This window comes from Camelus ferus, chromosome 2 (genome assembly GCF_009834535.1).
Source record: "Camelus ferus isolate YT-003-E chromosome 2, BCGSAC_Cfer_1.0, whole genome shotgun sequence".
Classification (NCBI taxonomy): Eukaryota; Metazoa; Chordata; class Mammalia; order Artiodactyla; family Camelidae; genus Camelus; species Camelus ferus.
In genome coordinates, this window is record NC_045697.1 from 75,968,109 (window position 1) to 75,994,624 (window position 26,516).

Below are 26,516 nucleotides of genomic sequence, written 5' to 3' on the forward strand. Positions count from 1 at the left end.
GCAAATTTGTTCATTATGATCAATTAAATTGACTTACATGAGACTGATCTTTCCATAGATTAAAAAATGGCTTAATATCGACAGTTCTGTGTGTCAACCTAACATAAAAGAGAAACCAGACGATTTACCCTGTGGAAGAGAGAAAAAAAGAAAGTGCCTAGGAGCCATAAATCACTTTGATGAACTTTGTATTTAAAGTATTATACAATTCTTAATCTCTCGATCTCAGCATTTCAGGTTTGGTCTCATACTAATAATAACATTGTGACACCTTCTCACTGACTGATATTTTAATGTTGTTAGCTACTTAAATCCTCCAAGCAGATTCCTGGATTATCTTCTCCTTTATCCAGGCCACACACTGAAATGGACGCTGTGCTTTTACTCGCCGCGTAAGAGATACTCCTGTCTAAAGTAAGTTCTAAGAGCTTTACTCCATCACCCTACCCACCCCTCTATCCCCTGCACATCCTTCCGGAGCGTTGGCCACCTACGCCTACAAATTCTACACATTGCCTTTCCATCATCCTGCTGTCTCTGGATAGAGGTACGGGTCACTTCTTCCTCCAAATCCCGATTTGAATAAAGAAGTAGCCCCGTCTTTTTGCTACCCGGGAGGGGGCGGGGACCTCTCTCTCCCACAGATTAGAAGTACTGGTGTTGAGGCTGAGTCGTGTGAGGGGCCTGTGGACCTGGCACGGTTTCTGTACTCAACTGCCAAACAAGTGACACAGAAAATCCGACAACCAATCAGACCGCAAGGATGCATTGCGAACATCTTTTCTCAGAGGCAGTCACTACGAAGCCCGACCCAGTGCAGCGGGTGCAACTGAGCTCTGGGGGCAAACTCAAATCGCGCGCCCAGCCGGGTCCGCGGATCTCCACTGCGCGGTTGCGAACGCGTCTCCTTTTCCGCTGCGGCGTTGCTGATTGGAGGGGCTGGGGGGAAGACAGTGGGCGCAGCCAATCCGGAGCGTCCTCCGCTGCTCCCCTCCCGCCCCCGGGCTCAAGGGAGAGCTGGCACTGAGGCCGGGCACCGATGTCTGTGTGCAGTCTCTGAGGTCAGGAGCCCAGGGCTGAGGACGCCGGCGCACAGGTCATGGCCGCGCAGGGGCTGCCCCAGCCTTCCGCCGAGGGCTCGCCCTGGCCTCTCAGCCTCCTGCACGCGCCCTCGGGGCTGCTGCTGCTGGACCGCACGGGCGGCGCGCTGCTGCTGCTCGGCCTGGCGGCGCTGCTGGGCTGGAGCTGGCTGTGGCGCCGCCGGGCGCGGGGCATCCCCCCGGGGCCCACGCCTTGGCCCGTGGTGGGCAACTTCGGCTTCGTGCTGCTGCCGCCTTTCCTGCGACGGAAGAGCTGGCCGTACCGCCGGGCGAAGGCCGGAGGACTGAACCTCTCGGGCCTGGGCGCGCAGTTGCTTCTGGCCGAGATGGCCCACAAGTACGGCAACATCTGCAGCTTCTTCATCGGCCACTACCTGGTGGTGGTCCTCAGCGACTTCCACAGCGTGCGCGAGGCGCTGGTGCAGCAGGCCGAGGTCTTCAGCGACCGCCCGCGGGTGCCGCTCATCTCCATCATGACCAAGGGGAAGGGTGAGCTGGGCCGCGGCCGCCAGAGGTTTGGGGGTCACAGGCCGTGTGAACGCGCGGATGGGTCTGCAGGTGCCCCGGGGCTGTGGATCCTGTGCCGCTGCGGGTCCTGTGCCGCTGCGGGTCCTGTGCCGCTGCAGCTGCGCGCACCCAGTCCGGCTCACACCTGCATCCTGAGGCCAAGGAGGAGGGCGGCACCGCCTTCCTTTCCTGGTGCCTTTGACATCCCCTCGAGCGCCTTCCCTGAACACTGCCTCCCTCTTCGGGCTGTGTTCCTAGGAAGAACTTTGGCGGCTTTAGAAAGAGAGGGGTATTTTCACCTTCTGAGTTTTGAGTGCAGGAGTATAAGAAAATGATTTTCCTATAAGATACAAAGTCCAGAAAACATGACAGGAGCCTACTGGCAAACCTAATGCACTGGGTTTGTAGCCTCTGTGATTCCTGCTTATGGAAGTCTACCTCGGGCAGTTCTGAGGGTTGGTAAACATGATTATCTACTGCAGTGGACTGTCACATTTGCCCTTTGTTTATCGGTCTTCCCCTTTGTCTTATTGGCCGGCACAGGTTCCAGACTTTTTTTGTGTGTGTGTGGTCTGTGTCACTCCTCCCCTTCAGTCCGGTGTTAATTTAAATGTCCTTCCCTCGGAGTTTTTTTTTTCCCTCACTTCTGCAGGTAAGTTAGGCCCCCTTGTTAGAACTAGTTTCATTGCGCAAGTAATTTTCCTTACCTGCACGTATCAGTCTTGAGGCTTCATCATTTTGTAACCTTGGGCCTGAATGTGAGTCTTCACCACTAGACTGACATCTGGGAGGACAGAGTAATTCCTTGTCCTGCCTGGCACGTAGTAGGAGTCAGTAACTATTTATTAAATAAGTGGAACTACTACTTCACGTTCCTGGAATGTGACATAAAGAGATCCAGGCTTTTTAGAATCTGATTAAGCCAGAGTTTTGCATCAGGTTTTTAAATGAAGAGTAATGATGATCTTAATATATAAATGTCCCGCTGGAAAACAAATGTCACAGTTCATACCTTGCCCTCTCCATGCCGTCACACATGCTGCTTCTGCAACCTGGAATTCTCCTGTGATCTCAGGGCCTCCTGGAGAACTCTTGTCTGCTTTTCTTTTCTCTCTCTTTTAAATAAAAATTGTGGTGAAGTACATATAACATAAAATTTACCATCGTAGCCATTATTGTTATTGTTTTTATTGAAGTATAGTTGATTTACAATGTTGTGTTAGGCATCTTAACCATTATTAAGTGTACAGTTCAATGCCATTAAGTCATTCACACTGTTGTGAAACCATCACCACTATCTCCAGAACTCTTTACAGCTTGTGAAACTGAAACTTGGCACCCATTAAACAAACACTAAAAAGTCATCTTCCTCAATGTAATAAAAAGAATTTTGTTTGCAACAAAAACCCTATTAAACATCAAAAAATTCTAACCCCTGGCAGCCACCATTCTGTTTTCTGTCTCTATGAATTTGACTATTCTAAGTAGTTTACATAAGTGGAATCACACTATATTTGTCCTTTCACTTAGCATAATGTTTTGAGATTCATCTATGTTGTTGCATGCGTGAGAATTGCCTTCCTTTTTAAGAGTGAATACTTTACTGAATGCATATGCCACATTTTGTTTACCCATTCATTTCCTGATGGACACTTGGGTGTTTCCACCTTTAGGCTATTATGAAAAAAAAAATGTGGCTATGAACATGGCGTGTCTACAAATATCTGTTCAAGTCCCTGCATGCAGTTATTTTGGATATATATCTAGAAGTAGAATTGCTTGGTCATATGGTAATTCTGTGTTTAATTTCTTGAGTAGCTGCCAAACCGTTTTCTATAGCAGCTGCACCATTTTACATTTCTACCAGCAGTGACCAGTGTTCCAGTGTTCAAGTTTCTCCACATCCTCACCAACACTTATTATGTTTTTTCATACCTGCTTAAATGTCACCTCTTTGAGCATGTGTTCCCTGACATACTTCTGTACCCTCTAGGTAGAAGTGAACTATCTTTTTCTCTATGATGCCACTGTTTTAATTTTAACCCCCATCTCATCCCCTACCAGTCAATCAACAAGTCTTGTCAGTTCCTACTGCAAATACATCCACATTGTGCATCTATCCACTTCTCTCCGTTGTCAGCACCCTCATCCAAGCTACCATAGTTTCTCATCTGATACATTAGAAGCCTCTTAACTGGCCTGTGTGCTTCTGCTCCAGTCTCTTATCCACATAGCAGCCAAAGGGATGTCTTGTATAAAAAATCATGAATCAGAACAAACATGTCTCCCTCCCCTGCCCCATCCCCACTGAAACCGATCTCCTCCAACTCCATACTTGACCTGCTATGCCCTGACAGATCCTGTCCCTTCCTGCCTTTCTGGCTTTACCTCTTTCCACTCTCCCTTTACCTGTACATTTCAACCTGCTGTAGACACACTACGCTGATTCCTGCCAAGCTGGTGACTGCCCCAGGCTACTGGATTTGTTATCCTTGGGCCCAGAATAGCTTTTTACTTGACTTCTTGTCATCTCTCAGGCCAGTTGTCACCTTTTCCTCTTATTTTAGACACTGCTCAGTATCACAACTTATTTTATCTCATTCATATTTCATTAAACTCATTCACTAAACACTTTGAAAGTATTTAGCCTGTTACCACCAACCCCAGCCCCCACTGGAATGTGAACTCCATGAGGGCATTGATTTGTCTCATCTTGTTAACTGTTGTATCCCCGTTAACTGGCACAGAGTTGGTAATAAGAAAGAAACGAATGCGTGCATACCAGCATCTACTGACGCCCTCACCACATTGTATTGTAGCTGTTGTTGTGTGTCTACCTTTTCCTGCTGGTTTTTAAAGGTAGGAGTTAGATTTTCTTCTTTGAGGTCCTTCTTGGTGGGTGTATGGTTTGGTAAAGAATCTATAATAAGGTAGGTTCTAAATATTAATTGCATCACAGCTCATTATTGGATCCCTCTTTATTTAGGAAAGGATGGGAAGCCTGGGGTAATTTGGTGCTTTAGTATCTCAACTAAAGCATTAATTTCCCCAAGAGACAGGACTTTTTAGGTGATGCTGCTCTGGTATTCTGGTGTGTGTGTGTTGGGCAAATGTGCTGTGAAAGAACTGAGAGAAGATTCTGTAGCTGGTGAAGATGATTGACTGGAGAAGAAAAAGCAGGAACCATGTGTCACAAGGAAAATGCTTGTGGATTTAATTTAGGACTAGAGAACAGATCATCTGAATAGGAAGATATGGATAGTTGAGGAATTTTTTCAGGGAACTTTTTCAAGGGTGGAGAATAAATGGGGAGAATGTGAGTTTATTTCAAGATGCCCATCGAAGGATGAAGGAGCAGATGAGTTCTGAGGAGACTTCACAGGTTAAGAAATGGGCAGCATGAGCCTGAAGAAGAGAGGCCACGGGACCCAAAGGCTGAGCGGCTGAGCTCAGCAAGACTTGAGGAGTCCCCGAGCCACCTTTGGTGCTGTTTCCAGTGGCAGGACTGTAAAATGTGAAGTTGTCCAGAAGCAGGATATGTAGACTATAAGAGAAAGAGAAGGGATATTAGGAACTGGAGGCCTATACTGTTATTAAATGTTTATTACAGAATATCTTTAAAGAATTTTGCTGTTAAAGTTGGTGTCTAGCAGAGGAGAAATGTTTCATAAGCAGTGATGTGCTGGAAATAGTTCACTTAATTCATTGCCAACAAGCTCTAGAATATGGGAGGTTATTTTTTGTATTTGAGTTTTTCAAAATATCATGCTTAGACAAGTTGATTTTCTTAAGCCCATAAAAACTACGGGAAGCTCAGAGGCCATAAAGGTGTTCTGCATTAGCTTCACCTGCCATGTTCTTCCATCTGACTCTGTTCCTGACCAGAAATGATTAATAAAGTTACAAAGTCAGATTAAGAGGTACAGACTACTATGTATAAAATAAATAAGCTACAAGGATATATTGTACAGCACAGAGAATGTAGCCAATGGTTTATAATAACTTTAAACAGGGTATACTCTATAAAAATTTTGAATCACTGTCTTATATACCTGAAACTAATGTAATATTGTAAATTGACTATACTTCAACTTAAAAAAGTGTTACAAAGTCAGAGCCAATTCTACCAAAGGAGGACTCTACTCTAAGTGTGGTCTATTTCTTCTAAAAGGTTTGTGCACATCACATTTTTATTATAAAATATTTCAATATAAAGTTCAGAGAACAATATAAACTCGTTCATCCACTATTCACATTTGCTTCAGATTCATAAACAATACATAGATTTATTTGGTATGTTTTTTAAAAACTTGCCAATGTCATATATTTAAAGTATCTTTCTACTTGTAGTTTTTGATTTATCTATTTCCCTGTTGATAGAAATGAGATTACTTCTAATTTTGAGAGATTGCTGGAGACTTAGAGCAAGAGTCAAAGCAAATTGCAAAGACATAAAAGTGGGATGCAAAAGGAAGTTTTGAAGTTTAAAAAGTACAGGATAGATCAGTCAGTATTGAGCACCTCAAAGGGGTACAGGATACAAATGAAATTAGGAAATAAAAATAGAAAATGAAAGTTCATTTGAAGAATTTGAAAATGAGTGAGAAAAATAAGATAACTGAATCTTGTAGCAAATGCAGTGAAGAAGGTATTTGAAATAGTTACGTGCTCGTGTCAAGAAAGCCTGCATTCCCACTAAGAAGGATACTTCTGTGACCTTGTGGAAGAAAAGGGCAGATATAATCAATAGATAATACTTTTTCTGCTTTAAGAGGAAGAAAACATATGTGATCAATGTAGAACTACATCAAATTTAATGTATTTTAACTATGGAATATGGAAAAGGAATAAAAGAGTTCCTTTTCATTCTTTTCAAAAAGAATTAAAACCATCTGAGATCATTATTATTTTGAGATAGCCATTGTTGGCATTCTTACGTACCACCTTTGTTTTAGTCTATTTGAGCTGCTATAACAGAGGACCGCAGGCTGGGTGGCTTATATACAGCAGATTTTATTTCTCACAATTCTGGAGGCTGAGAGGTCCAAGGTCAAGGTGCTGGCCGATTTGGTGTCTGGTGAGGGCCAGCTTCTCAATTTATAGGCAACTGTCTGTAACCTCACATGCGAAAGAGGGGAAGGGAGATCTCTGGGGCTTCTTTTATAAAGGCACTAATTCCATTCAAGGGCTCCACCCTCCTGACCTAATCACACCCAAAGACCTCCCTTCCAAATACCATCACGCAGGGCATTAAGATTTAACGTATGAATTTGAAGGGACACAAACATTCAGCCTGTGGCAACCTTCTAGTATTTTTTTGTATATGTACAGGTATTTTTGAAAATATATTTGCTTCCTTAAAATAAAATCATATTCTTCACGCTAAAATTGTTGTTTATCACTTAAAGTATTGTGAATATATTTCCATATTGTTAAATATTCTCTTGCAAAGTTCTTAAGAGCTATACAGTATTCCTTTGTGAGAATGTATCATAGTCATAGCACTTATTCTTCTGACAAGAACACCCCTTCTTCTGAGGAACTATTTGTGCCCACCACCCTTTTGTATCCATTAAGTGTGGTCGGAACAGGAGATGCTGTATCGTTATATGAATTCCCCTCTCTGGCCGCGGTGATTAGTCAGGGCAAAGACCCCTGATCAAAGGTGACTTGATCAGAATATCTCACTAATTTGTGGTGGTTAGTCTGTGGGCTGGGTAAAGAACTCAAGTTCATAACTATGGATCGATCCTCACAGGGTAAGAATTGATGCTTGTGGCATAGTGTGGAAACCTCAAGCCACAAAATAAACTTAAAGTGTTGCAAATTGGTGTCACTGTGGAATACTGACTGAAGCATTTGAATCCTTCCCTAGCATTTTTCGGGTTGAACTAGAGAAAAGAGGCCTTTAGAGGGCTTTTCTCTCCAGTGGTGGAAATGGGAGGATGGGCATCTCGAGATAGCTCCAGATTCTTGGAAAAGCTGGTTTGCAGTAGGAAGGAATGAAGTCAGTCAGGCAGAAAGGAGTGAAAAACAGGTGCAGAGAGAAGGAGGTCTGTAGCATTTAGCCTTCTCTGAGGTGGTAATAGCCAGCGCTTCCTGTCTTTTGGTTCCATCCACAACCTAACTGGCCTTTTTGCCAAACTAACTTGAGGGTATATTTTTGTCATTTGCGAACAAAAGAGTCCTGATTTTTGCTTTGGAGCCATTTTTATTTTTCAGTGTTATTCTCCTCCTTGAGATGAAGTCTTTGTATGCACCCATGGACACCACTGCTTTTCAGGGCTAAGAATGGAGATGTCAACAACTGCAGGCTGCGCTAGAGCCTCTTCCAAACACTGTCAGACTGTAAGCCATTGTGGCTTCTCACCGGGGCTGTTTTGTAAAGTCTGAAACCCCAAGGCTGTTAATCGTGCCGGTGCCCCCGCCCGGCATCCTCTTTGACTCTTTGGTCACCTCTTCTGCCTTGCACTTCCTACCGGTCAGCTTGTCATCAGATACACCGCCGCTCAAATATCAGCCTCTCCTGAGAAGTTCCCTCCACTTCCTTGCCTTCTATGAACCTGGCTTTTCCCTCAAGATAATTCAGCTCTTCTTAAAAATAGCTTCTTTAAATTTGTTCATGTTCTTTATTTTTCTAAAATGTGCCTTCATACACAATTCTTATTTACAAAGGAAGTGTCGCTCAGATGTCCTCTCTTCTGAGAAGTACTGCCTCTCAGCTGACACAGTGCTCCTTCCTCTGTCTACACTGCAACTTCAGTACGGTCCAGCGTAACAACATTCCATACCATGCAGCCCAACAATGCAACATTCAGTGCCATGCATTCCAACTGTGCAACTTCAGTACAGCTCACCATACAACTTTCAGTGTGATATGGAACTTCAATACAGTCCAACATACAGTAGTGGATTAGGGTTGTTGGTTTGTCTAGTTCCTCATAAAACTATAAGCATCTTGAGAACAGGGACTGTGTCTTTGAAATCTGCGTGCCCTTGTATCTGGCACATAGGGGACTCTAAACAAATATTGGAAAACTGAATTTAAGAAAGGGCATTTGGCTAGATAAACTGTTTCTAAAACCCAAATGTGTGGTTTAAAAGATGATGATTAGATGACACAGACTGAGGACTTCACAGAGGAATAAAGCTCCTTGAGAAATAGGACAGAGCAGAGATGTCAAATGTGATACCTTAAATTAGACAGTAGTTAAAATTAGTCTCAAATCCTGCAGTTAAAGTGAGAGACCATATCTTCCCAAGAAAAGAAAAAGGGACCCATAGACACTTAGCATCTGAATGCTGAAAGCAGCAAAAGACGTGGCCATGGTTAAAGACAGGAAGAGTGAATGAGCTATGGTTGCTGAGGAAATGGTTTATGGGACTTTATTAAACAAAGGGAGAGTTCTGGTTTCAGGAGTGGTTAAGATGTTTCAATTCCTTCTTTCTCTTGACAATCACACACTAAACCAGAGAGACTTTTAACAGAAGTGCATACACTATCCATGTTGAAATAAATCTGCAATCCTGTACAACAATATCTGAAGACAAAAAGTAAACATAGGATTGGCCCAAATGACTTTAAAGAATAGAGGGTGACCACCCTTAAGTTTCTACAGAGAGAGGTACTAATGGGGTATGGGACAGTTTGCCCTGAAGAACCCCAAAAGTTTCAGGAATTGGAAGTACCAGGGATCACAGGAGGCAGGGGTGAGCCAGAGGGCTGAAAACAGCTATTGCTTGAAGTACATATGAACTATAGTTAGACCAGTTCCTTATCACCACCCTCTCCCCTGCAGAAAATAGAAAGTAGATGCTCTGGAGAACTTTGGAATTTAGTGACCTCTTAGCCAGCCAGAGATGTGAAATGGGGGTGACAGGGGCAGAGAGATAAGCTTGTACCACGCAAGATGAAAAGTTGCCTGTAGATGAAGAGGGGCTCCTGAGGAGCCTCACTCTGAGTGGGAATTAGACAGAGAACACCGAACAAGCCTGGCCAAAAAGAAAGCAAGGAAACTTGCTTGTCTTGGCCTGAACTCTGGCAGAGAAAATGTTCTCCCTTCACCTCTAATCTCTGTTGCAACTACTCTGCCATTTTAGTGCACAAGCAGCCATAGATTGTATGTAATTGAAGATCAGTGGCTCATTAGCTGGCTGTGTCCTAGTTAAACTTTCCTTACAAACCCTGAAATTTGAATTTCATTTGGTTTTCACTTATTGCAAAATATTCTTTTGATTTTTTTCAACCAGGTAAAACTATAAAAACTAGTCTTAGTTCTCTGGCCATACAAAGGAGGTAGCAGGCTGGATTTGGCCTGTGGGCTGTAGTTTGCTGACCACTTGTAGTATGCTTAAGTAAAAACTTAAGGGTGAGCATTCAGCCTGTTTCTCTCAATGCGAAAAAAAAAAGGTGAGAAAGGAAGGGGGAAAAGAATAGACACAGAAGGACAAATAGAAAGTTCAAACTAATATGATAGAAATAAATGAATAATTATATTAACTGTAAACGGACTGAACATACTGGCTAAGAGACTGATTGCCAGAATGGATTTTAAAAAATTCAAATATGTGTTGTTTTAAAAGAGACATGTCCCACACACAAAAAAGAAACATACATACCCTAAACATAAGGGTACATTAAAGTTCAAAGTAAAAGAAAGGGAAAGATTATACCAAGAAAATACTTTAAAAAGAAAAGCTGATGTACTTTTGACAAAATATTCTTTAAATCAAGCTGCATTATTAAGAATAGGGAAGGCATTACATGATGATAAAAGGAGCCTTTTCTTTTTAACTAGGAATATAAAATAATTCTAAACTTAAATGTGCCTAATAATGTTGTCTAGCATAAATAGGTACCTAAAACATAGATAGACACATAGATATAGATATAAATGTCTATATAGCTGTGATGGTTAGCTACACATAACAAAAACTTAGAGAACTACAAAAAGAAATTGACAAATGCACCATTATAGCAAAATATTTTAACATAAGTGTTTGTATAGTTGAGAGATCAGGCAGATAAAAATTTGATAAGGATATAGAAGATTTGATTCCAACAATTATCACGCCTTCTCTGTTGGAAAGAGCACCCTATACCCAACAATTGCATATATAAAAACTCTTCTGAACTTTATTTGGAAATTTTATTAAAATTGATCACATACTAGGTTAAAAAGTCTCATCAGTGTCAAAAATCAGTATAAGCCAAGTTAACCGAGGTGGCAAAAGAGAATCAAAGCAGAAATAAAAAAATTTTTACTTAAAATGCACTGTAAATGCACGCGTCAGTGCTTGCAGCCTGCAGCTGAAGTGGTACCCAGAGAAACTTGTAGAGCCTTAATTTATTCATCAGGATAAAGGCCTGGAAATTAGTGACTTAGATAGCCGATTTTATTTATCTGAAAAGAACAAAATAATAAACTTAAAGGAAAAAAGAAGAACATGCCGTTATAATTTTAGACAAATTCTTTCAGAGAGAAAGGATCATCATGGCTCATTTTAGGAGGACAGTATATCCAGAAAAGTACATTACGAGAAAGCAAATTTGTAGTCCACTCTCATATATTAATATGAATTTTAAAAAACTTAACATATTAGGAAACCAAATCCAACAATGTTTTTTAAAAGAGCATAGAAATACCATAACCAAAATTGGATTTATTCTTGGATTGCAAGTAAGTCCAATTATCATAGAGAAGGCAATTTTCAAACAAATCTATACATTAAATGCAATTCCAATCAAAATCTCAAAGGTGCTTTTGTAAAAGTAGAACTTGACAAGCTGATTAACAATTTTATAAAGCAATTTTATAAATATGAGTGAAGAACCAAGAGTAATCAAAAAGAATTTTGGAAAATAAGGTGGTGGTGGGGAATTCCCTATTCGATATTAAGACTTATTATAAAGTCTATTTATATCTTATTATAGAGTAACAGTAGTTAAGACAACGTGTTTTAAACACAGTGATAAATAAATAGACCAGTATAGAATATAGCAGACTAGAAAACTTATCAACTGACCTGCCTGTGTATAGAAAACATACGACAGAGGCAGGGTTGTAAATCAGTGGGGAAAAGGAGAGGCTATTCCATAAATGGTGCTTGAACAATAGGTTTTCTAACTGGGGGGAAAGAGTGGATTCCTACCTCACAGTACATAGGAGTACCTAACATAAATATGAATTCCAGGTAGATTACAGAGACTTAAAGTTGGAAAAGCAAAATTTTAAAACTTTACAAGAAAATATAGAATGTATTTATGAACTCATGGTAGGAAGATATTTCTAAATTAAAATATGCAGTACCAATCAGTAAGAAAAAGACTGATAAATGCAACTATCTTTGTATTTAAAGCTTGTTTATCAAATAATAGCATTAAAAAAAGTGAAAAAGCATTTCACATGATAGGAGATATCTGCTGTGCATCTAGAATATGTAAGAAAAAGAAAATCGCACAGTTAATAAGTGCAAATCACAAAACAGGAAACCTGGTCAATAACCAGTCTGAGAAGCTGCTCCAACCCACTGGTAATAATCAGGGAAATTCAAATAAAAATCAGATGAGATACATTTCAGCCCTCTGATTGGCAAAACTAATGTTGACAACCACCAAGTGATGGCAGCTATTTGACAAGAGAACGTTCATTTACTTCTGGTGGGTACGCTTTTGGTGTATTCTCCACTTTGGAGAGTAATTTGACAGTGTCTAGTCACATTGAAGATGTACATATTTTATTACACATCAATCCACTCTTAGCAATGTCTTCAAAATTCCAAGACAGTGGGAAAGTTACAATATATACATTCTCTAAAAAATCTTTAGAAATTCTCCTCTGATGCATCCTTTCTCAGGAAACTGCTAGAGGATATGCTTCAGCAAAATAAGGGAATAAAATAAGAAAAAGACATAGAATCCAGAAAATGGATTCAACACAGGAGAGTCCAAAATTTTTCTAAAAATTTCTAAATTATGACAAATGGAAGTCACAAAACACCTGAACAACAGGCTTAGAAAACAACCACATCAGAATCTTGAGCAGAAGATTCCAGGCAGGAAGATGGAAGTGATAAATCATCCGATACGTTTGACCATGTGGATGTTTATATTAAGAGTCATTTTATAGAGATATTAAAGATTGCAAGGAGACTTAATCACAGAGAGAGGTCTTTATTCTCAGCTGTATTCACATCATCCAAATGCCTGGCACATGGTAGGCACTCAGGAGTATTTGTTAAATGAATGAAGCATGTCCTTGAAGGTGGCAGAAAGGAAGTAGATGAACAATGGGAGAGAAGGGAGAGCTGGCAGAAACAATGACGGACATCATGGAAAACAGGAGGAAGAAGTAAGTGACTGGAAACAAGGAATATCTGAGAACATTTGATACAACATCTGGGAGCACTTCTGTTGGGTTTGGTGGTGGAAGATGTATAACATAAATGAGAATCAAATAAGATGTAGCTGTGAACGACCTTGAGTTCAGATGCTTTTAAGTTAGGACTGTTTTCAGCTACAGACGTTTTAGATTATCTGCCAGGTATTCGATCCAAATTTTGATGGCTGGTGTCCTAATACAGTTGGGCTATTGATTTATTCAGCTAATATTTAACAAGCTCCTCCTTTCCATGCAGAACTATGCCAGAAGCTCGGGTTTAAATGATGAGTAAAATCAGATACTGTCCCTGCTCTCATGTGCAATCTGTTACTGTGTAATCTGTTTTTAGAATGTGGATGCATCTAGCCTGAAATCTGAATCCACCCTTATGAAAAAAAGATTTTGAAATTTACACTAACTCTCGAAATTGAAACTCATTGCTTTTCATTTCACCAGGAGTTAGTAGCTATAATAATAAACTTTATAGTAAAATTTCCTAATCATATTGGAGACGACCTTTGTTATTAGAAACAAACTTGATAACTATAGTTTGCTAATCATTCTTCTTGGCTGGTGATCTTTATCTGTATGTACATGAACTTTGCACAAGTGACTTGAGAAATATGAATTCACTTCATGGTTGGTTCTGTTTAGTATTATCAAGCATTGCCCTCTCTCACCTTCTTACCTTCTTTCCTTGGTGTCCTTTTGCAGGGATTGTATTTGCACATTATGGTCCAGTCTGGAAACAACAGAGGAAGTTCTCTCATTCAACTCTTCGTCATTTTGGCTTGGGAAAGCTTAGCTTGGAGCCCAAGATTATTGAGGAGTTCAAATATGTGAAAGAGGAAATGCAGAAGCATGGAGAAGACCCCTTCAATCCTTTCCCCATTGTCAACAATGCTGTCTCTAACATCATTTGCTCTTTATGTTTTGGCCAGCGCTTTGATTACACCAATAGTGAGTTTAAGAAAATGCTTAATTTTACGTCACGAGCGTTAGAAATCTGTCTGAACAACCAGCTCCTCCTGGTCAACATATGCTCCTGGCTTTATTACCTTCCTTTTGGACCATTTAAGGAATTAAGACAGATTGAAAAGGATTTAACCACTTTCCTTAAAAAAATCATCAAAGACCATCGAGAGTCTTTGGATGCAGAGAACCCTCAGGACTTCATAGACATGTACCTTCTCCACGTGGAGGAAGAGAGCAAAAATAATAGCAACAGTAGTTTTGATGAAGATTACTTATTTTATATCATCGGAGATCTCTTCATTGCTGGGACTGATACCACAACTAACTCTTTGCTTTGGTGCCTTCTGTATATGTCACTGAACCCTGACATCCAAGGTAATAAATAGATGTTTCCTTTATTCACGGCAAACCCAGTTTATTTAAATCAGGGTCAGCAACCTCAGTGATCCTGTGGCTCCTATCAATAAACAATATCTTTAGGCTGGAAAACAAAATGAAAATATTTGCATCTCATAAGGAACTGGTAAGGTGTTAACAGTGAAATTCCAAGATTCTAGACAATGGAACTAAAGTCACAGCTTGTCTGCACCTGCTTTAAATCTCTGCAGGTCAGATTCTGTGTGAAATCTATAATGGAGAAAGACCTTTAGAGCTGAGAAGCCGAAGAGAATCATATGATCATCTGAACGCATTCATCTTGTTTTGAAAATGCAGAACAGAGTCCCAGAGACATTCTGTGGTTTTCACAAGGTCACAGGGCTAGTTCCAGCACATCAATACCAAGAGGTAGTGAATGCCAGTGGAGTGCACAGAGGGAGAATACAGGGGGAATAGTGCATTAGTTTCCCATTGCTCATACAACAAACAGCCACACTCCTGGTGACTTAACACAAGTGTGTTATCTTACAACTCTATACATTAGAAGCCTGACGAAGGTCTCACTGGGCTAAAATCAAGGTGTTGGTAGGGCTGCCTTCCTTTCTGGAGGCTCTGGAGGAGAATCTGTTTCTTGCTATTTCCAGCTTCTTTGGCTCATGGCCCCCTTCTTTCATCTTTGAAGCCAGCAATGTTGCATCTCTCTCTGACCGTTCTTTCATAATCACGCCTTCCTCTGACTCTAAATTCCACTGGGAAAAGTTCTCCAGCTTTAAAACCCATATAATTAGATTGAGCACATGCAGAATATCCAGGATAATCTCCCCATCTCAAAGTCCTTCATTTAATCACATCTGCAAAGTCCCTTTTACCACATCAGGTAGCGTATTCACAGGTTCCAGGGGGTTACAGTGTAGACACACTTGAGGGACCAGGCGCTGCCTACTATAGATAGGATTGTGCCTACCAGTATTTGTTAAGTATTGCTGAGTAACAAATTATCCCCAACTTTAGCATCTTAAGACAACAACTACTTACTATCTCAAATAGTTTCTGAGGAATCAGGAATCTAGAAGCAGCTTAGCCTGGATGGTCTGGCTTAGGATTTCTCATGAAATTGTAATCAGGATGTTGCCTGGGGCTACAAACATCCATGGAGTTGATTGTGACTGAAGGATCCTCTTCCAAGGTGGCTCAGCCACATGACTACTGGCTGCAGGCCTTGCCACTTGGACCTTTCCATAGGGCTGCTTGACTTGGCATCTGCCTTTCCCCAGAGTGAACAAATGACCCAAGAAAGAGTGAGTGGCCAAGACAAACGCCACAGTGTCTTTTATAACCTAAGCTGAGACCTGTCATGCTGTTACTTCTCCTTTATTCTGTTGATCACATAGACCAATTTGGTACAAAGTGGGTGGGGTTGGTGCAAAGATGTGAACTCTAAGAGGTGAGGATCTTGGGGGCCGTGTTGTCATATGAAAAGTCTTAGAGAGTCAGTCCAACATCCATGAGAGAATGATTCAGTGTTCCTGAATCCAGACGCCTTCTCCTTTGCCCCCTTCTATGTTCTGCAGTCTTCCTTCAAAATCCCAAGGGGTACAGGGCCCCTGGGACCAGCTGGCTCTTCTGGAATATCTGAGCAATGCTTGAGCTTCGCTGAGGCTGGCAGGCCTGTGCTGCTGACAGGAGGACAGTCTCAACTCTCTCCTGGCTTATCTTCTCACGCTTTCCTGTTTTTGTATAGAAAAGGTTCATGAAGAAATCGAAAGGGTAATTGGTGCCGACCGCACCCCTTCCCTCACTGACAAGGCCCAGATGCCCTACACAGAAGCCACCATCATGGAGGTGCAGAGGCTGAATGCTGTGGTGCCGCTCTCCATTCCTCACATGACCTCAGAGAAAACAGGCAAGTCCAGGGTCTTCCTCCTGTGGACGCCCTTGAGGGAAGCCTTGCCCCTTAATCCAGAGGAGTTGAGATGAGGATGTGGTGACCATCACCTCACTTGGTCCTTCTGAGGGTTTGGCATTGTGGGTAGTCAGATGTCCGGGGCCTGCTTCAGCCTCAGTTGTCCCTGATCCGTGGCACTGGCGTGTTCCGGCACTGCCTCGTGGGTAAATAGCTCTATAGCCTTCAGAGTGTGCACACTTACACTGGTCAAACAGATTATGCCACCATTTAAGGTGGCTGTTTTGACAGAAAAGACCCCAGAATTAACGAAGGGCCCTCTCAGTCCTCCTGTTCTTGGAGGTCAGAAGGGTTAGTTCTAAATAAAGAATTAGGGATTTTAACTGGAAGTTGTCCTACTTCATTTCTTACAATTCTGAAACTGAAGCGTTAAGTATTAAAGAATTAGGTAAGAGCCCATCTGATTCTGAGGGCACGTGTTTCAGCCTCCCACCTATAGCATCCATGACATCTGGGCGCTCAGACCCTCTGTAAACATCCCTCGTAACAAGGAATTTTCCTTCTGTGGAGTCAGCCCATGATGAAATGGGCTCAAATCTAGTTAGAATATGGTTGTAGGAGGCAGTCACTTTGAGTGACATTGGATTACTTAATCTTTGGTGTAAATTAGATACATGGTGTGGCAGTATCTTTGGGGCATTGTTTTAAGTGCATGTGCACTTGGCAGCTGGTAAGAGCCAGCACTGACTTCCCTGAACGCCCGTTTATCTTTACCTTTCTCGTTGTTCTGCTGTATGGACATAAAAGACTCCGTGAACTGTAAAATTTTATACAAGTATTAGGAATTTGTAATCCTTGGGAAAGTTTTTTGGAATGCCCTATGATTTCTGTTTGAGTGTTTTCTCTTGTCATATTTTTATGGTTTCATTTAATTCATTAACTCAGCATCCATTGGAGCAACTCCTGTGCCCTGTCTCAGGCTGGGTCTTGGGGGGGATGTGGACAGGATACCAGTTGATAAGGTCTTGTCCCCGCCCTCAAGTACCTCAAAGTTTAGTCTCAGCAAATTAAGAAGCTAGATATGTAATTTTCTTTTTCTTTCAGATAGTGATATTAAAGAGTACTATTAGTAAAGGCATGTTGAATAATACTGTGTTTTTTTGGGTTTTGTTTTAGTGCTCCAAGGGTATACCATTCCTAAAGGCACGATAATATTACCCAACTTGTGGTCAGTACATAGAGACCCCACCGTTTGGGAGAAACCAGATGATTTCTACCCCAGTAGATTTCTGGATGATCAAGGACAAGTTATTAAAAAAGAAACATTTATTCCTTTTGGGATAGGTCAGTTAAACTTTTCTTTTTCAGTTTTTTTATTGAAGTATAGTTGATTTATAATGTAAATTTCAGGTGTACAACAAAGTGATATATGTGTGTGTGTGTATATATATATATATTCTTTTTCAGATTCTTTTCCATTATTGGTTATTATAAGATATTGAAAGTAGTTCCCCATGCTACGTATAGTATGTCCTGGTTATTTATTTTATATATAGTATATATATATATGTTAATCCCAAACTCCTAATTTATCCCTCCCCTCCCTTTCACCTTTGGTAGCCAGGAGTTTGTTTTCTATGTCTGTGACTCTATTTCTGATTTGTAAATAAGTTCACTTCTATCTTTTTTTAAGATTCCACATATAAGTGATATTTATCTTTGTCTGACTTACTTCACTTAACACGATAATCTCTAGGTCCATCCATGTTGCTGCAAATGGCATTATTTCATTCTCTTTTATGGCAACTTTTCTTTTTTTAATATATTTTTATTGAAGTACAGCCAGTTTACAATGTGTCAGTTTCTGGTGTATAGCACAATACTTCAGTCACATAGGAACATACATACATTCGTTCTCAGATTCTTCATTATAGGTTACTACAAGACATTGAATATGGTTCCCTGTGCTACACAGTATAAACTTGTTGTTTATCTATTTTATATATATTAGTATGGCAACTTCTATTTTCTTAATGGCATAATTTAAAAAGAAGTAGAACCAAAAGAATCTTTTATTATTTTAAGATACTATTTTTAAAATGTTTCTTTCTTGGCAAGCTAATATAAGAAATAATTTAGATAGTACATCTCTACTGTGTTCATTTCAGATTTTAAAAACAAAATGGAAGCAATTGGTTTTAAATAATTAAATATGACTAGAAATCTTCCTTTCTGAGTTACCAGGTGATTGTTTGAGTCCCAGGGAACTACTGGAGTTAAGAGTAGCTTTGACCTGTCAGGCTGGTGGGTGAGAAGGTGAGCTCTCCAATCTCACCAGTGCCTCCTTTAGGTTCCTAGATTAGGGTGTGTGTCTTCTTTCTACAGGAAGAGAATACTCCTGCTATTCTCATCTGATGTATTTTCTCTTTAGTCTTCCAGGCACGAGCAAGGAAAGAGATAAGTAGGTATGGAGGAGAGAAGGTAGCCCGCCTTATTGGATTGTCTCTAGTTCCTGTCTAGGATGAGGATAGATTTTTATGAGTAGGAGTTAAAATGTGCACTTGGTATGTGAAAATTAGGATCAGCATAGACTAGTGGGAAGTTGTGGGGTATATGTGTCCATTTTATTTCAAAACTCTCTGTGTCTGCTTTTAAAACACCCAGTTTAGGGACTTCATATAAATTTGTCCTTTTTGAGACAGAAAAAGGGATGCTGTTGTAATCCTTACCTTTTTTCTGATCTTGTTTGTAGGGAAGCGGGTGTGTATGGGAGAGCAACTGGCAAAGATGGAATTATTCCTGATGTTCGTGAGCCTAATGCAGAGTTTCACATTTGCTTTGCCTAAGGACTCAAAGAAGCCAATTTTGACTGGAAAATATGGTCTGACTTTAGCCCCACATCCATTTAATATAATCATTTCAAAGAGATAAAATATAATAATTTCAATCATTTCTTCTCTCCAAGAAGAGATGGTGCACAGAATGTAAATACATGTCCTTCTAAGCTGGTTCTTCCTCCTGTAATTGACAGCAGATCCAGCAACTCTGCAGATCTAGGTTAGGCTCAGATCAGAGGGAGACTGGAAAGAGGGTAGTGCGTGGGAGCGTCCATCTTGGAGGAATGATTCCTCAGCAGGATACTCCAGCCGTCTCAGTCATGCGTGTGACTCGGGGTGGGGACAAAGTCTAGGCCGGGGAAGCAGGGCATCTGGATTTTTATCCCCAGTGGCTTCCACCAGTGAGCATGTCCTTCTCAGCCCTCAGTGCCTCGGTCATTCCATGGGTAAAGTGAGGGTCACGAAAACTTGCCTTCTCTCTATATCTCAGCATGAATGAAGGTCAAACGCCCCATGTCTTTCCTGACATCACCAGAACACTGTTTGCTTCTGCAGGACAAATTCAGGAGAAGAAGGGAGACTACCTGTCTGAGACCCTTGATGGCATGAAAGTGGTATTCAGACCTGGATGCTTTGTCAGGGGAGAATGTGGGTTTAGGGGACCGTGAGTTAGAGCTTTTCTTGGCACAGATCATATGTCGGTTTTGGGAGGGCTCGTTCTGTTATCGTTATCTTTTTGTTTATGATTTTGGTTTTTACTTTTTGTAGACATGAGATGAAGTGGACCCCTGTTCAGTATATTGAGGAAAGGTTATTATGTGACTTATGTGCCTGTCTTCTATTTTAACTGCATGACCAGTGAGCCTGGCTGAAGAAGTGACTTCGTCACAGAATTCCTTTCTGCTGAGTTTACTGCAGTGATGGACCTCTAGCTTTTGATTTGAGCTTTGAATAGTGAGCTGGGGAATTTTGACACTTGGGATTCATTAGGAAAGGATTCAAACTGTACCGAACATTCCTTCCCTGTTCTCTGCCACCAGGCCTAGTGTATCTCATCCCTGAAGACTCTTAAAGACAGGAAGGCATTCTTATTCGTATTAAGAGCACTAAATGATTTCTTAATAAATAAGCTCCCTCTAAAAGAGCAGTTCTCACAAAAGGTAATGACCTTTCTCAGGGAGTGTTTGGAAGTATGTGGGTGTGTTTTTGATTATCACAATGATGAGGGTGCTGTTGGCCTTTCTGCTGCCATGAGGCCAGGATGCTAAATGTCTGAGCAGTCCTAGACAATGAAGAACTGTCTCACCCAGTATACCAGTATTTCCTCCAGTAAGGTCGTGCTCTGAAAACAGCCAGCCCTTTCCTTTATTCTTCTAGAATATTCCTTTTAGAGAAGGAATTGTGATAATAACGTGAGCAACTATACTTCTGAGCCTTTCCTCATTGCTGGCACCATACTTAATGCTTTACTCGTGTGCTTACATGATTCTTATAGAAAGTCTAGTAAGAGGGTGCCATGGTGTAGCTGATGAAGCTGAGGCTTAGCGGAGTTAAGGCACGTGGTTGAGAAGCACCACTGTCTATTTCAGACCCACCAGTCTTTGTGACTGGAGAGTTCTTCCCGCACCACTTCTCTCTACTGCCACCCCCTGAGCTCAGCAGTCTCCCCCTCTGCATTTTCAATATAGATAAATGAGATACAGGCCAATCCTGAGGTGCCTTGAGGAGTTTTGTTAATTAATAAATGAAACGCCCAGGCACTGTAAGTGAATGGAGAGGTTGTTGTCTAGATCTTAGACAGATGGTGCCTGTGTGGATTACCCTGCGCCTTAGCAGGGCAGTCTGTCCTGATCTGGAATTTCATATGCTTTGGAATTGCACTAATAACTTTGCGTTAGCAAGTTTATTACTCCTCAATTTATATGTTTATTTTCATTACTCTTAACCAAACAATTGTAGCTAACTTGAGGAAAACAACTCTTCCGTGAGATTATGTTGAAATCAGATGTTTATTAAACTTTTCAATATAATGCCTTAAAAACTGTAGCACTTTACAAACATCTCTATATAGCAAATCACTGAAAGGACGGTTAATGCTTTCTTTGTACATGTTGTTGTTTTACGATTTTGTACTTTATGATTTATTTGAAATATAAAAATAATAGTACTTCATTTTGTAAGTCTGCCTAATATCTACCTTTTAGTCATCTTTAGCATAATTTGTGATGCTTTTATTAAACTTTTAATTTTAAATGAGATAGTGTCATGTCTGGTTTTGGGGGTTTTGTTTTTGCTAAACAAAATTCTGTTTTGCCAGATATCAAGTTAGGAAATGGAAGAGGGAATAGCCCTCCAAAAAGAGCCACATGATATACAAGCATGATCTCTGCACAGGACGATAATTCTTTCAATATACGCTCTCAGAGCACAGTTACTCTCAGGACTGTATCACAGCCCACGTTTCTTATTTCTCACATCAAAGCCCAGCATTATTTGAGGGAGTGATGAATCTACACAAGCCCATTGGGGCAATGTAGTCGAGTGCTTGTCTCTGCAACACTTCTTAGCTCAGGAAGAAGAGTTTTTTAAACACCTGAACCTATGGATTTTTCCTAGAGGTAAGCCGACTCCAGCTTGTTCCACGGCCCAGTCTTCCTCCTGCAGGTCACAGCTCAGAGGTCACCTCCTCAGGGCAGGCTTCCACTAACGCCTTATCTAAAGTGGCCTTTCCTGAGAACTCTCTGCTATAAACTGTTTGTGTCCCCCCAGAATTCATTTATTGAAACCTAGTCCCTAATGTGATAGTAGTTGGAGGTGGGACCTTTGGGAGATGATTGTCATAAGAGTTGAGCCTTCATAAATGGGATTAGGGTCCTTATAAAAGAGACCCCAGAGAGCTCCCTTGCCCTTTCTGCCTTTGTGAGAATGCAGTGTGAAGATGGCCACCCACGAACCAGGAAGTGGGCTCTCACAAGACGCTGAATCTGCTGACGCCTTGATTTTGGACTTCCGGCCTCCAGAATGGTGAGAAACAAACTTCTGTCATTTATAACATAGTTAGTCTATGATATTTTTGTTATAGTAGCCTAAATGGACTAAAACACCCCCTGATTCGTCCAGTTTATTTCCTTTGGAGCCTCCCTCACATTCTACAGATACCTTTTTAATTTAAATCCTCGGTTTCTTTTTTTTTTTTTTTAGTTTTACTGCAGTTTATTTTTTTAATTAATTTTTTTATGGGAGGAGGTAATTAGGTTTATTTGTTTATCTTTAATGGAGTTAATTTTTGTATATGATATAAAGTAAGGGTCTTTCTTTTTTTTTTGCATGTGGATAACAATTTCCCCAACACCATTTGTTGAAAAGACTGTCTTTGCCCCATTGAATGGTCTTGGTACCCTTGTCGAAAGTTATTTGACCATATATGTGAGGGTTTATTCCTGGGTTGATACTATCTTTTAAAGTAATGAATTGCTAAACAGTTTTGTACTAATACCAGAATATTCAAACCAATCAGTGAGAGAAGAAGATACGTCAAGGAAGGGGCAGAGCATCCAGGCCCTGCAGGTTGACCAGTATCCCTGGGGAGTTGTCACCAGAGTAGATTGTCCATCAGGTGACACAAACTCAAGCTGATAGAAGTCTGCTGCCCTCAGATCCAATCTCTGCCTGGGACAGCGTTGGGGTGGGGAAACGGCACCCTGTGTCTTCAGGCTGACTCCTGAGCCTCAGCACATCCTGCTTCTGTGATGGCTTCTGCTTGGCTACTGCTACTATTGCTATGACTACTTCCAAAGAGACGGCTCCAGCAGCTTCCTCACAAGCACAGTCAGTTCTTTTTCACATTTTAGTGTCCTGGACAGAGGGGTTCTCCTCTGTCTCGGGGACCTCACTGCTGGTGTCCGGCAGCGCATGGCCAGTGGTCGCAGCCTGACTCGAGAAGGGCCCCCTCATCTTGCTTTTCCTTGCATTTCCCCTGCTTGTGGCTGTGGCCACCCTCTACTCCTCGGGGAGGACTTTGGGGGATTTCCTCCCCTACAGCTGCCTCCTCCGGCCCCTTTATGTCTTGGCTTCTTTGTCCGGGCTCATCCTCTTGGCTGGCTGCCCTCTCCTTCACCTCTGTAGACTCCTCTGTCTGCTCTCCCACCGGTTTCTACTCTGTGGGGCTCCTGCGTCCACTCTCTGCCTCTGGGCCGAAGGCTTGGGCTGGACGCTGGCCGGCCCCCTCTGTGCAGCTGCCCACGGCCTCCTCGTGCTGCGGGCCTTCCCTGTGGCCTGCCCTTCTCCTTCTGCTTCTCTGTCCTGATGGACATCTCCTCAGAGGAGGGGATCCTGGGGCTTGGCTCTTGGGTGGGAATGCCTCATCCCCATTCTCTTCCTTGGCACCATTCTCTGGGGAGGACTTCATGGCCCTGAAGTCTCCCAGGTCCCCACAGCCCGACTGGGACCTTCGGAATTGCCTGGAGGGAGGGCGCCTTTTGACTGAGTCCCTTGTCTGCACCTCATTGTAACAGGGCAGACGATTGTCTTCAGGAGGCTGGTCGAGGCTGACGGGCACCTCCTCTGGCTCGCTGGCCTGAAACTGTTCACCAGGGCTGCTACAGGGAGATGGTGGGCTGTGAAACGGCTATACCATGACCTTGAGTCCAGGACTTTTTTTCTTTTTTGAGATACTTTGATAGGTTTAATTGCTTCTCTCTCTGGGTGTGTGGTGGTTGAGTCCAGGACTCTTGGGTGAGGCCCCAGGCAGCAGGGCCGCTGGATCAATGGCTAAATTGGCCGGAAGCTTCTCCGTCAGAGGCTCTTCACCTTGATTTTAGGAGGTGGTTTGCATTGGTCGGTGACTTCTCACCATTCTGACCCAGCTCTACCTTGGAGGGGAACAGAGAGGGAGCAGCACGGTTTCCTTCTCTTGGTTTACTGGCTGGTGTTTCCTTTGCAGCGGCTGCCTGCTCCCTAAAGCCTGCGGCCAGCTGGGCCACGGACGGGGCGCCGAGTCGTCCACGTTGGCGTTGGTCTGTGCCGGTCTTTCCTCCATGTCCTCGGGGCCAGCTCGGCGGCGGCTGCGCGGACTCCTTGCTCGTGCTCGTTCCTGGGCTCACGATCCCGCCTCTCCGCTCGGTTCCCGCCCGGGCCGGTTCGACTGCGACAGCCCATTTCTAATTCTAAAAGATGACACTAAACCGGGAAATCCCACCAGTGGAAACTCTGTTCTCCCATCATACTCTGTTTGGCAGCATTTGTCCTCCTCATATTTTTTTCCAGTTTGAGTTTGTTGCTTAGCAAACTCTTCCCACCTGATCTGCAGAGGTTTGTAGTGAGTTGTCAGTTATAGTTTTTGAAGGATGTCTTCCAAGGATATTTAAATCCTTTATGTGGTTTCCTTGAACACAAACATAATGTTCATGGAAAGCCAGTGCCTAAACATAAAAATAAAAATAAATTAACTAAAACCTCAAAAAGCTGTTATTTTTCAAGAGGGACAGAATGACAGATGGTAACTGAATGCCATACCTGCCCCTAGATTGGATTCAGTACTAGAAGAAAAAAAACTATAAAGGGCATTATTGTATTAATTAACTAAATTGGAATATGGTTGATCAACTGAATAGAAATGTATCAACCTTAAATTTACTAAAGTTGATTACTATGGTTATGTAACAGACGCACCCTATTCCTAGGAAATATGCACCAAAGTATCATAAAGGATCACGATGTGTGTAGTTTACCCTCTAGTGGTTCAGAAATTATTCATATATATAATCTATTTTATCTGTTATAGGTAGATATAGACAATAGATAAAGATAAAACGAATGATAAAGCAAATTGATAAAATGTTACAATAGGTAAACGTGGATAAGGGGTATATGGGTTTCTTGGCACTGTTCTTGCAATTTTTCTATAAATACAATTATTTCAAAATAAAAAGTTGAAAAAAATTTAAATGTGATTGTGATCATGACTCTCATAAAAAGGTCTACTCTGATCTGGCCCCTGCCTGTGTTTCCAATCTCATCTTTATTCACCTGAAAGGACCCTGTGCTTTTGTTATCCTGCATTAGTTATATTTCCAAACCTTTTATTCTCTATTCTTAGTTCCTTCACAGTCCATATATACATTTTTCTCTCTGTCTGGAATGTCCTTATAACACTTCTGCTTGAAAACTTTTGAATCATCCTCACTACACTGCTGTAATATATCTTTCATGATGAAGTAGTTTAGGACACAGGTTATGAGCAACAACTTTGCACTCAAGTAGACTGCGGCTCAAGACTTGGCTCTGTAGTTCTCACCTATCACCCCTCAGACAAGTTATTTCCCTCTCTAAGCTTCAGTTGTCCCACATGCAAAATGAGGATAAAAATAGTGACATACTTCATCAAACTGATGGGAGTGGATGAGAAAATACATACTACATGCTGGTCTTATACAGAGTCTGGTAAATTGAGCATTCACTAAATGCTAATTCCCTGCCTTCCCCAGCTAACCACCTCCCACAGTCCCTTGAATTCCCTCCTGGAAAGCACCTAAAACATTACTGTCATGACTTATTTTCATGTTTATTTCTCCTACTATATTATGAACCCTTGAAAGGCAAAGACTACATTCTAGTCTCCTCTGACTTTTCCAGCATCTAGAGTGATGTTTCTTACTCACATATGGCAATGAAAAATTTGTTATTTCCAAAATCAATGATTTTACTTTTTAAAATAAAACAAGAAGTCACTGTCAGCCTTCCTTAAATATCTGGCTCTGAAAATGTCAGAACTGTAGTTAGTCAAAATATATTTTAGCCTTCAACTCATTTATTAATATTGGGGTCTTTATGAAAGATAATTTCTAAGTTAGGAAATCAGCTTGGTTCTTTGTGCCTAGAAATTAAGATCCTTAAGAAGGAGTAGAAGGAAGTAGGTGAGTTTGGAGTGTTGCAGCCAGGATTTACAGGTTTGGTCTTAACCCTGTGGATGAAGTTTTTAAAAGGAGGGGAGTGCAGTGATCCAGTTTATGACTTGAGAGATCAGTCTGAGAAGAATGTGAAGTATGAACTGGAATGAACAGACATTAGCTACGGCAAGGCTCGTTGGGGATGGCCTCAGTATCTACACAGGAGACAAGGGCTGGGCTAAAATGCCAATAATCAGGGACAGAGATAAGTGAGGGAAAGGAGGCAGGAAGCTTGTGTGTTTCCAAGGTGGAATCAATGCTATTTGATCAGCTGGGTGGGGATGTGGTGGTGAAGGGGAAGGAAAATGCCCTTGGTTGGGGGCCATCATGAACAGAGACAGAGAATGCAAGAGGAGGTGAAAGGTATTTGGGAGGTGGGAAATAATAGGTTCAAATTCTGATAAGTTACATTTGAAGTAGCTGAGGGGTTTCCAAGTAGAGGTGATCAGTAGACAATTATAAATGAATGTTTGTGTTTGAAAAACGTG

General features: G+C 41.6%; 1 protein-coding gene and 1 pseudogene across 3 annotated transcripts; one reads left to right on the plus strand and one right to left on the minus strand.

Annotated features, from left to right (window-relative positions):
* Window positions 1-819: 819 nt before the first annotated feature.
* Window positions 820-25,021, plus strand: LOC102512854 (cytochrome P450 2U1). 3 transcript variants are annotated; one of them, XM_032461271.1, is made up of 7 exons: window positions 822-1,589; window positions 13,703-14,338; window positions 16,083-16,244; window positions 17,421-17,588; window positions 18,997-21,699; window positions 22,013-22,105; window positions 24,024-25,021. In XM_032461271.1, exons 1-5 carry the CDS (start codon window positions 1,100-1,102, stop codon window positions 19,173-19,175), a joined length of 1,635 nt encoding a protein of 544 aa, XP_032317162.1. In that variant the 5' UTR covers window positions 822-1,099; the 3' UTR covers window positions 19,176-21,699; window positions 22,013-22,105; window positions 24,024-25,021. The 3 variants fall into 3 exon arrangements, with proteins under 3 accessions (XP_032317169.1, XP_032317162.1, XP_032317159.1); XM_032461268.1 differs by having other exon boundaries at window positions 18,997-22,105; XM_032461278.1 differs by lacking the exon at window positions 17,421-17,588 and having other exon boundaries at window positions 820-1,589; window positions 18,997-22,105.
* Window positions 22,419-24,213, minus strand: LOC102510152 (annotated as a pseudogene).
* Window positions 25,022-26,516: the final 1,495 nt, after the last annotated feature.

Bases quoted from the DNA above. Each gene is read 5' to 3' on its own strand.
- LOC102512854 (XM_032461268.1), top strand. From the start codon at position 1,100: ATGGCCGCGCAGGGGCTGCCCCAGCCTTCCGCCGAGGGCTCGCCCTGG. The intron at 14,339-16,082 runs GTAATAAATAGA...GTTTTTGTATAG, and splicing joins ACTGAACCCTGACATCCAAG to AAAAGGTTCATGAAGAAATC. The intron at 16,245-17,420 runs GCAAGTCCAGGG...GTTTTGTTTTAG, and splicing joins CATGACCTCAGAGAAAACAG to TGCTCCAAGGGTATACCATT.